This window comes from Cucurbita moschata, unplaced genomic scaffold (assembly GCF_002738365.1).
Source record: "Cucurbita moschata cultivar Rifu unplaced genomic scaffold, Cmos_1.0 Cmo_Scf00019, whole genome shotgun sequence".
NCBI classification, from domain to species: Eukaryota; Viridiplantae; Streptophyta; class Magnoliopsida; order Cucurbitales; family Cucurbitaceae; genus Cucurbita; species Cucurbita moschata.
Window position 1 is genome coordinate 3,066,676 of NW_019268535.1, and position 12,621 is coordinate 3,079,296.

Consider the following 12,621-nt stretch of genomic DNA (forward strand, 5'->3'; position numbering starts at 1 on the left):
GTAACTGCCTGAAAGATAAACGTGTTTGAATCATACCCGAACATTTCCTCCCCGGATATTTTGTATGTTGAATTTAGTTTTACTACCAAAATATTTTATTTTAGTCTCATTCATGAAAGAATTTTTTTCTTAACATGTAAGTGCTGAGTCCCATTCATATGAACAGGATGAATAATTTTGAAGGGATTTTAAAATGGTCATTCAAAATTATTTTAAAACATAGCCTTTAGTCATGAGATAAATACATGATTAGGCATAATTGAAGATATGTCTCTCTCTTCTTTTTTTTTATATTTCTCTCTCTTCTTTTTTTTTAATTATTATTTTTATTTATTTTTAAATACATAATTCAAATATATACAATGAACAAGAGATTTTCCAAAAATATTCTACCACATAATTCAAATATATACAATGAACGAGAAATTTTCTAAAAATATTCTACCACTTTTGAATGCTAATTTTTATTTTCAAAAAATTGTCATTAGCAATTTCAAAATTACTTCCAAACGCGCCCTAAGACACTTAGAGTTCATTCAAATAGGAGAGATCAACATAGAATGTTTCAAATTTCAACAATTCTCGGCCTCTATGCACACTTACACATCATATGCTTTTATACTTACACATCATATGCTTGTATGGATACCTGCTAAAAGGGTGTATGATACAACAAAAACTTTAGGATTACGTCATTATTGGCAACAATAATCGTCAACAAGAACTTTTGAGGGTGTGAAATTCCCCTGTTGCTCTTTTCATCTAATCAATAGAAAATGAAAGAATCGGAATTGATCGATATATTTCTCAAAACAACCGAATTTAACGTTTTAATTTCATCTAAGAATTGAAAAAGAAAGTTGTCTAAGCATCGCTGGTTGAACTTAGATTGAATGCTTAGACGACGAACTTTTAGTTAGAGACTTTTGCATTCATTCTCTTCTTGCGATGTTTCACACTTTGAAACCGGATGCAAATACTAGTCAACAAATACGCTCGACAATTTAGTATTTTACTGAACTCAACCATGTCGGTTTACTTTTCTGGTTTCTTATCAACTTCGGCCAAAGTTTGAATCGAACCAAATAGAACCATTTACACCGTTATCACAGGTCTAACTCCACACATCTTTAAAATGATCGTCGCGACTAAATTTCACGTTTTCTTACTAATCTACTTCCAAGCACCCAGAAACATTTCGAGATCAGATAACCAAGAACAGTTTAAAGAGTGGTGAAAAAGTGACCAAGCAGATCCATGTTCTGTACTGTATATCATTACACCAAAAACCCATAAGATATCTAATTTAGCATTTCAGAAAACGAAGTTGTAAGCAAAAAACCAAAAGGTTGGTTTAAAAGCAAATGGAATCAGAATTGTTCATCATCAGAATTTGACTCCTCATATTCCTCATCGTCATATGATGATGATGATGAGGCATCATATGACGAGGATGAGGATGATGATGACGACGACGACGACGCAGGACTCTCTAGCTGACCCTGAGATTCTAAATATTCCATTATGGCGTACCTGTACTTATCAGGATGATCCCACCATGTTGGGGTGTTCAGAATAGCTTTCTCCAGCCAATATTCATCAGGTTTCGGCTTCTTTTGAGTGCGTCTTTTGTAAAACTTTCCCCAACTGTACATTGCGCTCTTCAAGCGGGCACTCCGGTCTGCTCCGAAGAGGTATTTGATGTAATCCTTTGCTAATAGAACCAGCTCTTGCCCTTCAATGATGTAAATGTACTGCCCAAACAAACATTCAAACAATAAAACATAAGTGAAGCTTTGTAACTTAACTTGTAAGTACACAACCCACAATTCAAATGTTCCTAAGATTTCCCCACAACTAAGATATTACTAATGTATCCAAAGCAACATGATTTTCCTCGAGAATACAACATGATTTTCCTCGAGAATACTTCGGCTTCATCAACGGGCTCGAAGTCTAGCCTAGGCTTGATCCAAGCTCAACCCAAGTCCAAGGTTTGAGCCATGAGCTTGCTATTTAAGGTTGGGTCTAGCTCAATCCGGGGCAAACAGTGTGTTAGGCCTATTGGACGTGGACTTGGGCTGAGCTTGAACCTTCAATTTTTAGCGTTGAGCTGGCCGAATGATGAGGGTGAAGAATATAACCCTGCATCCACGGAAAGCTACAACACTCAAGCCAAGTCTAAAAAGGCCAATAGTTTGTTGTACAAAATCTTTTTCCTTTAAGAGCTATGGAAGAAGATATAGCAATTTCTCTAGCTTGACTAAGAAGAGAGGACAAAAAAACTGCCGGGAGAACAAATAGGCGCGAGGAAGAGGGAGAGGGGGGGCTACGAGCCCTCTCCCGTTGCTGTTCCCGGATCACCCATCCAGCGGTTACTAATCTAGTATACTTATAGTATGCCTCCTTCGGTGAAGTTGTAGCTACACATCTAGAGCTTAGCTAAGAAAATGATTATTACCACTAAAACAAGGCCAATGGTCGCCAGAACTACATGCATTGTTTCTTCCAGAATTCCTAAAATGCTAGGATCCTCAGATTCACTGGAGCTATCCCCGCCACTGCTGCCACCGCCACCGCCACCACCTGGAGGTGTTCTTCCACCATCTCCACCATCATAGAAGTCTTTGTTTTCAATTTGCTGTCGCAATATATCTTCTACTGATCGTCCCTTCTTAAAATTTTCAACAACTTTGTCGAAAGCTTTCCATGGAGAACCCTGCTAGAAACAAGGTACCATTAGTATCTAGATTTGCAGATACCTCTTAAATAAATAGCAACTTATCAAACTCCAAAGTTGAGATTTACTCATTTGAAAAAAAAAAAAGAAAAAAACACTCCAAATCCTCCATCCACAATGTTTAAGATGTTCTACCTTGCTTGCAAAACTAGCTGCAATTCTGACACTCGAGTTTTTTCTTCGATATCACAAAAATCAAGAGCATAAAATCAAAAGTATGATCGGACATGAAAAGTTAATCCATTGATGAAGAACTTACTGCAATAGCTGACGTTTTCAAAGTTAACGCATTGGTGAATACACTAAAACACTTGTCAGTAACAAAACATAAATTACAACATTAAGCTTTCCAGTCATTTCTGTTTCGTTACCGACAAGTGTACTAATCCATCAACCATTGCTTCATGAAAAAGACAAAATGACACACAAGATTTGCAAGAAGCACATATTGTACGATCTAGTTAGAGACAATTTTTGTTCCACTAGTTAGAGAAGAGAGCTAGACAAAGTATTACGGGCAGAAAAAAGCATCAAAGAACAGAATTTAGAAATAGTTAAAGAAAAAATTGATAAATAGACAGCAATGACAACAAAGTAAAAGATGTTCTCACCCCATCAGCATTGTCCTTTCCCTTGCTACCAAACAAGGAAGCAATTGGGGTATACCGATGTTTTAATCCAACCCTCCGATGATCATACTTCAATACTGGTAGACCTTTCTTTAAATAAGATGCATTGGCACTTGGATTCACAAAAGCACTTCGTGTCTGACTAGCAAGGAACGATGGATACGTTGACTTAGAAACAAGACATATTGATTTATTGGGACAGAGAGAATTCTGTGTCGCAGTTATCTGCATCATGCTACTCATCCTTTGATAAACACCTCAATTGATCATATGCCACACTCCAACACCCTGACATCAAAGCTCCAACATCATGTAAGAAGCATAAAAATCTCAATGTTTGTTCAATCATTAATCTACCCAATTCACATCTCAACCTTAATTACCCTTCTCTTTAATCCATCCACCATAAATTTTCTACACTGGCCGCGCAAACCTCTCAATATGAAATATAAAGCTTTATTCCAACAGATTTGTACTAATATTACACAAAAAGAACGGCGAATTCTGAGTTATGCCTTCTTATCCTCTCCCATAAACATTCCATCATACATTTTTCTACACTAGCTGCGTACATAAACTAAGCGCGCAAACCTCTCAATATGAAATCTACAGCTTTTTTCCAGCAAAATTTTACTTATATTACACAAAAAGAGGGAAGAATTCTGAGTTATGTCCTCTTATCCTCTCCCATATGACATTCCAGCATACGTTTTCCTACACTAGCCGCGTACAGAAACTAAGCAGAGAAGGGGCGCGGCGCAAACCCCTGAATATGAAATCTAAAGCTTTTCTCCAACAGATGAACTTAAATAGTACACAGAAAGAGGGAAGAATTCAGAGTTATGCGCTCTTATCTTCTCCCATGTTTCGTTATCTCTGTCACATCAATTGGTTCGTGTTAAAAGGAGAGAAAGAAGGAAGTTTACCTAATGCTGCCGGCCAAAAGTCCCCAGTAGAATCCTTTGAGTGTTCATAGCGGGTTGGAAATGGAAGGAGTCTGAGGCGAAGAAACTATAGGATTTGGGAATTGAGAGAGGGGGAGGGAGAGGGAGGTGGAGAGTGAAAGAGAAGGAAGCAGAAGCAGAAGCAGAAGCAGCAATGGAGGATATGGCGGAGACTCTGAGAAGCTGCCGCCTGCCGATGGATTGATTGAAAGAGAGGAGATGGGCTTTGCCTTTTGGTTATCACGCCTAATTGGGCCACTAACCCGCACCTCCCTCGGCTCGCTCGGCACGCGCCCAACACGTGACCTAACTCAGCTGCGGCTCAACAAATGGCTCGATTTCGACTCGTGTGGCGGCTTGTTCGGCTTGGCTTTGCCGCATGCTTCAACTCAACTTGACAGCTCGGAAATCCTATAAGATCCATTCGTTTTTTTTTTTTGTGACAAATGGTCAGAACTTCATATGGGTTCGATCCTATTGAGAGGTTCACAAGAGATCAGAAATGTTGACTTAGACTCAACTTAACAGCTTGGCTTCTCCAACTCAACTTGACAGCTCGAGAAACTTACAAGATCCATTCGTTCTTTTTTTTTTTTTTCTGATAGATGGCCATAACTTCATATGCGTTCGAATCCTATTGAGAGGTTCACTAGAGATCAGAAATTGTTGACTTAGACTCAACTTAACAGCTCGACTTCTCCGACTCAAATTGACAGCTCGAAAATCCTACAAGATCCATTTGTTCTTTTTTTTCTGACAAATGGTCAGAACTTCATATGGGTTCGAATCCTATTGAGGGGTTCACTAGAGATCAGAAACTGTTGACTTAGACTCAACTTAACAGCTCGGCTTCTCTGACTCAACTTGACAGCTCGAGAATCCTGCCAGATCCATTAGTTCTTTTTTTATTTTGATAGATGGTCAGAACTTCATATGCATTCAACCTATTGAGAGGTTCACTAGAGATCAGAAACTTTCGACTTAGACTCAACTTAACAACTCGGCTTCTCCGACTCAACTTGACATCTCGAAAATCCTACAAGATCCATTCGTTTTTTTTTTTCTTTGACAAATGGTCAGAACTTCATACGGGTTCGAATCCTATTAAGAGGTTCACTATAGATTAGAAACTGTCGACTTAAACTCAACTTAACAACTCGGCTTCCTCGACTCAACCCCAACAATAAACTGACTTACTGAGTATTTCATAAAATACTCAAGCCACGACTATCCTTATATTTTTTCAGGTAAAAGTAAAATTCTCATGCATGGATGACAGTGAACACGACTGGAAAGACCATGAAAGTTCGAATAGGGCATGATAGGGGAGTAGAACGCATTCAATTTCAATGAATAGTTCATAGGTATTTTTAATACAATTGTTTTTATATTTAAAACTGTTAGGTTTAATTTCTTATTTTGAATTGAGTATGTAAATCCATAACTTTATTTTAAAAAGATTTAGTATGAACTTGAGCATATATGATTAAAGTAAGCCGGAGTGGCGACACTAATTAGGTTAAGAAAATTAGGAACGTTACACTAAACCTTTCTTCTATTCACATCTTTGTAACAGGAAACCTTCGGGTTCATCGTGGCAATATATCGACATTTCAGGTTCACCATAGGAAGAAGTATCGTCAATCCTCCTCTATCGACGTTGAAAAAGACCATATTTTATTAAGAAAAAATGGCAGCCTGGTTTGACTTGGACTAGCTTTTTGAACATCAAAATAGGCCACTAAAGTTGACGGACTCCTTTGGCTGCTCATTTGGTATATAATGTGTGCAAGTTTTAGGCATCTCTTTAGCCAATTCCTCCATTACCATAGCATTGGTTGCTATCCAAGTTGAACAGATATGGCACAAACTCAAGCTTGTTATGATCGAATTTCCCGTTCCCTTTCTCAAAAAATGGTATGCTATTTAAACTTTATAAGCTTCTCTCTCACTTCTCTTTCCTTATGAATTTGATTCACATATTATATATATACATACATATTCATTATTCATTTTACGAGGAGCTTGTTTCATCTGGATTCATTTTCACAAGAACGAAACATTTTTTAAAAATCTTGAGGGGAAGCCCGAAAGGAAAAGTCCAAAGAAGACAATATTCACTAGCGGTGGGTTTGGGCCTTTACAAATGTTATTAGAGTTAGACGCCGAGCGTTATGCCAGCGAGGAGGCTGAGTCCCAAAAGGGGTGGACACTGGGCCCTGAAGGGGTGGATTGGGGGGATCCTACATCTATTGGGGAAGGGAACGAGTGCCAACGAGGACGCTAGGCCTCGAAGAGGGTGGATTGTGAGATCCTAGATCGGTTCGAGAGGAGAACAAAACATTTTTTTATAAGAGTGTGGAAACCTCTTCCTAGCATACGCGTTTTAAAAACCTTGAGGAGAAGCCCAAAAGGAAAAAATCCAAAGAGGACAATATCTATTAGTGGTGGGCTTGAGCCTTTACAAATGTTATTAGCTCTAGACACCGAGCGATGTGCCAGCGAAGAGATTGAGTCTCAAAGGGGGTGAACACGAGGCAGTGTGCGGACACTGGCCTTGAAGGGGGTGGATTGGGGGGATCCCACATTGATTGGGGAAGGGAGCGAGTGTCAGCGAGGACGCTAGACCCCGAAGAGGATGGATTATGAGATCCCACATGGATTTGGGAGGAGAACAAAACATTTTTTTTTTATAAGGGTGTGGAAACCTCTCTCTAGCAGGCACGTTTTAAAAACCTTTAGTAGAAGCGTGAGAGATAAAACCCTAAACCCTAAACAATATCTATAAATTTTGAAATATTTTAAATAGGATTTAGGGTTTAGGGTTTATAAATCTTTGAGATAGAACTTGAACTCAAAATCATGAAAGCCCGTGTCTAAAATTGACAACATCGTATCATTATAAAACTATATCGGTCCGTTGTCAAACGTGCCCTTATTTTAAAAATGAATTGATATTTACATTTTTTATATTGGTGCAGGTGGAAGAAAGGGAAATGAAATGGAATGTAAGGCATCTAAAGTACCAAGAAGAGTTGATAAAAGAAGAAGTAAAATTGGTAGTGGAGAAGTTAAATAAGCTTCAGCTATGTCTAGACAAGCTCTCTTTTACAAACACTGCCTACAAAACTACTTCATTCCTATCAGCTGGTGAGCTTGACAAGCAGGTAATTAACTCTAAAATCTCTTCATTTCTTAGATTTGATATCTAATTTGAATTTCAAAGTGGAACTATTTGCTATTCATTTGTTTTTAAACGTTTTCTTTAAGAACGATGAATCCGTGTAGAGAAATGATGAAAAAACAATCATAATTTTTTAAAAATCTAAGAGCAAAAAATCAAATGGTTATCATACGGACTATTAGTCAGTGAAGTTTTAGTAGGTTTGTGTGAGATCTCATGTTAGTTGTAGAGGGGAACGAAACATTCTTTATAAGGGTGTGAAAACCTATTCCTAGTAGACGCGTTTTAAAAACCTTGAGGAGAAACCCTAAAGAGAAAGTCCAAAGAGGATAATATTTGTTAGTTAGTTGTGGGCTTGAGCTATTACAAATGATTTCAGAGCTAGGTTTTGGGCGCTGTGCCAACGAGGACGCTGAGCCCCGAATGGGGGTGGACATTGGACGATATGCTAGCGAGAAGGTTGAGCCACGAAGGGGGTGGATTTTGAGATCTCAGAGGTGGGGAACGAAACATTTTTTTTTTTATAAGGGTGTGGAAACCTCTCCCTAACCTACGCGTTTTAAAAGCTTTGAGGAGAAACTCGAAAGGAAAAGTCCAAAGAGGACAATATCTGCTAGTTATGGGCTTGAACTGTTACAAATGATTTCATAGCTAGGTTTTGGGCGTTGTGCCAACGAGGACGCTAAGCCCCGAATAGGGGTGGACATCGGGTGATATGCTAGCGAGGAGGCTGAGCCACGAAGGGGGGTGGATTGTGAGATCCCAGAGTTGGAGGAACGAAATATTTTTTATAAGGGTGTGGAAACCTCTCCCTAGAAGACAACGTTTTATAAACTTTGAAGAGAAGCCCAAAAGGGAAAGCCCAAAGATGACGATATCGTCAGGGCATGGACACCGGACGATATGCTAGCGAGGAGGTTAGACCCCGAAGGGGGTAGATTGCGAGATCCCACATCTGGAAAACAAAATATTTTTCTATAAGGGTGTAGAAACCTCTCTCTAGCAGACGCGTTTTAAAAATCTTGAGAAAAAACCCGAAAAAAAAACTCAAAACAGACGATAACTACTGTGGGGAGCTTGAGATGTTACCGTTTGTGTCGATTAGGTCTTTAATTTTTTAATTTTGTATTTAATAAGTTTCTAAACATGTTTGGTAGGTTCTTAAATGTATTCAACTTCTAAAAAAAAATCTACTAATATCTGTATTACCCCATTAAAAAATTTAGAAGTCTACTAGACACAAAATTCAATTTTAGGTCTAATAAATCGATTAATTACAAAAGAAAATATCGAATATACATTTCAAGATCGTATTCCAATCAAATTTCACCATACTTTTAAACTATAAAGACCGGTTAAAAATAAAATTAAAAGTTTAAGAACTTATTAACGAATGAAACAACAGAAATTACAGTTCTTACTCCGACATGGAAGCAAAAATATGGCTAAGGAGAAGAAGCTATTAAGGGATATCAATACAAGCCAGAAGAGTAAACAAGCTGGAACAACCCTTGATGAACTTGAAGCTCCTGTACACAAACTTAAACTCCTTCCCTTTAAATTTCTTTGTTGGATCATCAGTATTAATATTTTCCTTTTGATTTTCTCGGAATCCAAACAGATTAAGAACTTGGATGAACAGATTAAGAACTCTCGTATGCATTTATATAGAACAGATTTTGAAGAGATTTACAGAGAAAAGAAAGTGCATGAAATGGAGAAAGAGACGGCTGTGGCCAATGCTGGTGTGGGTGGAAGGCTGTGGAGCTCTTTGGGATCAAAGAAACATGTTCAACGACAAGTTCAAGTAATTCAAGTTTGATTGTGATTAGAGAGATTATTTGGTTTGATTAATGGTTAATTATGGTGTTTAATTGCAGATTTTGTATGAGGAATTAGATGAGTTGAGGTTGAAGCAAGTTGAAATTAGGGATGGAGGTAGGTTTGTGGAGAAGAAGTTGGGATGGATTGAAAAACAAATTGTGTTTTTACGGACACAGATAGAGTCGATACGACATGTATGACATGACGGTAAAGTGTGGAATACTTCGTTTAAAATAGTTTATAAATGATGTCATGAACTTAACCCGTTTGAAAATAACGAGAAGAATAACACAATTTCTAGATTTACGTAAGAGTTACAAAATAAACATAAATGCAGCTACTCTAACACTAGCTCCATGGTTCGTCACGACGTTGCTGTCATCTGTATAGAAACGTCTTGCCTTTACCTAAAATGTAAGAGTAGCACATGACTAGAGTATTTTAAGAAAATCACTCCACGACGGGTATTGCGGAATGCAAACACATGCAACATGGTGGGACCTATCATTTGAAACATCATTTCATTTCTTCAGACCGCTTTTCAGTATGGGCTAAGTTGGATGTGTAGTATTTCTGTACACACGACCCACATATGCGACCATGGCTAAGTTGGATGGGTTTGCACACCCTTGGGCCTGTTGGTTAGGCTAGCACTCGTTCATGGGTTGTTGCTGGACACCTAGAGGGAATAGCGACCATTGTAGTATCTTGGTAAATATGATGGTTATAATCAATATCATAGTGTACACGTTTGTATTCATCATAATCGGGAAGTATCCCGATGCACGTGAACATACAATTACGCATGAGATCCCAGTACTTTCCATCATGACATAATAAATAATGCAAGACAACCTCCATTTTGTATTCATACATCTTGGAATGCCCCTCTTTTTATAATGGTACGGACGCGTACGTTATAAAGTTGTAAAACGATTATTATGCTTATCATAATGTCGCGACGGTCATTACTCTTATCGGTTCTCCAACAACAGCTCTAGAGAATACTAGCCTGACCAAGTAAGGGGCCCAAGAGGTGTACAAACCGACTGGTGGGTCCATACTCACACGTGTAGTCAGTGTGTAGAACAGTAAATACACATTAAATTACCCGTTTAGGATAGGTCTCGCCCATGATTGTATGTGCTTGCATCTAACTCCAATAGCGGAGTCACTTATTGAGTATTTCTTATAATACTCAAGTCACGTGCTATTTTTATTTCCTAGGTAAAGGCAAGGCTCCCATTCGCAACTCAAGAAACCACGATACATGCAAAGGGTAGTTCAAATCTAAAATTCATAAACTATAGGTTAGTATAGGACAACATGCATTTAAATTCGTAGTGTAAGGTTAGTACAGTACATTTCTACTTTATTTTATTTCAATTTTTTAAAAATTGTTTAAATACGTTCGAATAAACATGTAAGTCCATGACAATTTTTTTATAATAAAGTTTTAAATGAATTATTTATGCATAAAATGACTATGATATGTATACAGTAACGAACTTAAACTAAATAAAAATCTAGGGTCGTTACAATTAAAGTGAAAACTATTCTCACAAGCCAACTACAAGTACATTCTTTCCGTATGTTTTGTTATTACTCGAGAAATTCCTAACAGATCATCCAACACAGAAGTACTCTCCTTCGTGTTGAATTCTTAAAAATTAAGCATAGCTTAATAGATAACGTATTCAAGAAAACGACATAGAAGATATAAATAAAAATTTAAAATATGAAGAATAAATGGGAGTGGATAAAGGAAGATACGATACTAAAAAGCTTTAAGCATTAATATGGCATAGTTCATACGGCATGAGTGATGTTGATGTTGAACATTAGGGCTAAATGAGTGGCGCTTGTGTGGACAGGCGGAAGGCCTTGGCAGCCGCGGCGGTTGCTATCACGGAGGAGTGAGGGCCTAGCCAATAGGGGATGTTTGGCTGCTTTATACGTTAACCTTCAAGTTTGGCCATAGTATGCTCCATCTTATAGCTTTCAAAAATTTAGCTAAAATTTTAAATGTTATGACCGAGCGATAAAAATCGTTGGGACAACCTCGATCCAATGCCACCAGAAGTAGACGTCGTGGGATTCTGAAAACCCTAGCATAGAGCATCATCTCTCATTTTCACGCACCATTGCATGGTTCTCCTTGGTCGTGAAAAACAACCTTGCACGGGAAGAGGTTAAGGGTATTATTTTAACACTTACCTAGCTTGCATAGACATGTATGCAGTCGAATATTTGAAGTTTTCGCATAGCTGAGGAGAATAGCAGCACTGTGTCTATGACTAGAATTGTCGAATGTCGAACAACCAATCTTGGTACCCATTAAATGGTCCAAAGTCAACTTATTATAGGGATCAACACTGGCTCGTAAATTAATCTTTGGTTTACCACTCAGATGTCCCAAATTAACATATGATTGGCCTGAAATAAGCTGAACTTTCATGGTGAGTGCTACCTTAGCATTGTTTTTGTTTGGTACCGAAAAAAGAGTGGAATAGTCTTAGATGGGAAACTGCTTCTAAGTAACACTTTCGACTTAAAACTAGAAGTCTTTCCAATATATGAGTGGAGACGGGAGATTTTTTTATTTATTTTTTATTATCAAACAATTATATAAAAAAAATGATTATGCATGCATATGAATGATATATATAATTAAAATATGGTTTATTTTTATTAAACCTTATCTTCTGGCGAGACAGGTTTTAAAATCGTGTGGCTGATAATGATATATAATGGGCCAAAGCGGATAATATTTGTTAGCGGTGAGCTTCAGCTATGACAAATAGTAATAGAACGAGACATTGGGCAGTATACCAGTGAGGACGTTGGACCCCACGATTTAAATTCGTGAGGCAGATGGCGATACGTAATGGCCAAAGCGAACTTGAGCTATTACAAACAACAACAATTTATTCAAATATATAGTCATGCAATGTGTGATAGTAAGATAAAAGACGATAATATATGTAATAGCTCAAACCCATCGCTAGCAACTATTGTTCTCTTTGGGCTTTTCCTTTCGGGCTTTTCCTCAAGATTTTTAAAATGCTTTACTAGGGAGAGGTTTTCACACCGTTGTAAAGAATGTTTTGTTCCCCTCTACCACCAATATGGGATCTCACAATCCACTCCCTTCGGGGCTCAACGTCTTAGCTGGCACTCATTCCTCTCTTCAATCGATGTGGAAACTCACAATCCACCCACCTCTTCAGGGCCTAGCTTCCTTGTTGGCACACCACCTGGTGTCCACCCCCTTCGGGGCTCAGCGTCCTCGTTGGTACG

General features: G+C 38.1%; 2 protein-coding genes across 3 annotated transcripts; one reads left to right on the forward strand and one right to left on the reverse strand.

Annotated features, from left to right (window-relative positions):
* Positions 1-1,204: 1,204 nt before the first annotated feature.
* Positions 1,205-4,523, reverse strand: LOC111457207. The gene is made up of 4 exons (XM_023099388.1): positions 4,296-4,523; positions 3,352-3,657; positions 2,462-2,719; positions 1,205-1,754 (listed from the first exon to the last, which is right to left on the reverse strand). The coding sequence occupies exons 2-4, from the start codon at positions 3,610-3,612 to the stop codon at positions 1,371-1,373; spliced, it is 903 nt and encodes a 300-aa protein (XP_022955156.1). The 5' UTR covers positions 3,613-3,657; positions 4,296-4,523; the 3' UTR covers positions 1,205-1,370.
* Positions 4,524-6,156: 1,633 nt separating this feature from the next.
* LOC111457179 lies at positions 6,157-9,948 on the forward strand. Of its 2 annotated transcripts, XM_023099350.1 has the most exons (5): positions 6,157-6,230; positions 7,295-7,480; positions 8,903-9,028; positions 9,119-9,304; positions 9,378-9,948. In XM_023099350.1, exons 1-5 carry the CDS (start codon positions 6,174-6,176, stop codon positions 9,519-9,521), a joined length of 699 nt encoding a protein of 232 aa, XP_022955118.1. In that variant the 5' UTR covers positions 6,157-6,173; the 3' UTR covers positions 9,522-9,948. The 2 variants fall into 2 exon arrangements, with proteins under 2 accessions (XP_022955118.1, XP_022955117.1); XM_023099349.1 differs by having other exon boundaries at positions 8,903-9,304.
* Positions 9,949-12,621: the final 2,673 nt, after the last annotated feature.

Coding starts and splice junctions, on each gene's coding strand:
- LOC111457207 (XM_023099388.1), bottom strand. CDS start 3,612: ATGAGTAGCATGATGCAGATAACTGCGACACAGAATTCTCTCTGTCCC. Junction 2,720..3,351: donor GAAAGGACAATGCTGATGGG/GTGAGAACATCT, acceptor TGTTTCTAGCAG/GGTTCTCCATGGAAAGCTTT. Junction 1,755..2,461: donor CCATTGGCCTTGTTTTAGTG/GTAATAATCATT, acceptor TTGTTTGGGCAG/TACATTTACATCATTGAAGG.
- LOC111457179 (XM_023099349.1), top strand. CDS start 6,174: ATGGCACAAACTCAAGCTTGTTATGATCGAATTTCCCGTTCCCTTTCT. Junction 7,481..8,902: donor CTGGTGAGCTTGACAAGCAG/GTAATTAACTCT, acceptor ATGAAACAACAG/AAATTACAGTTCTTACTCCG. Junction 9,305..9,377: donor ATGTTCAACGACAAGTTCAA/GTAATTCAAGTT, acceptor GTTTAATTGCAG/ATTTTGTATGAGGAATTAGA.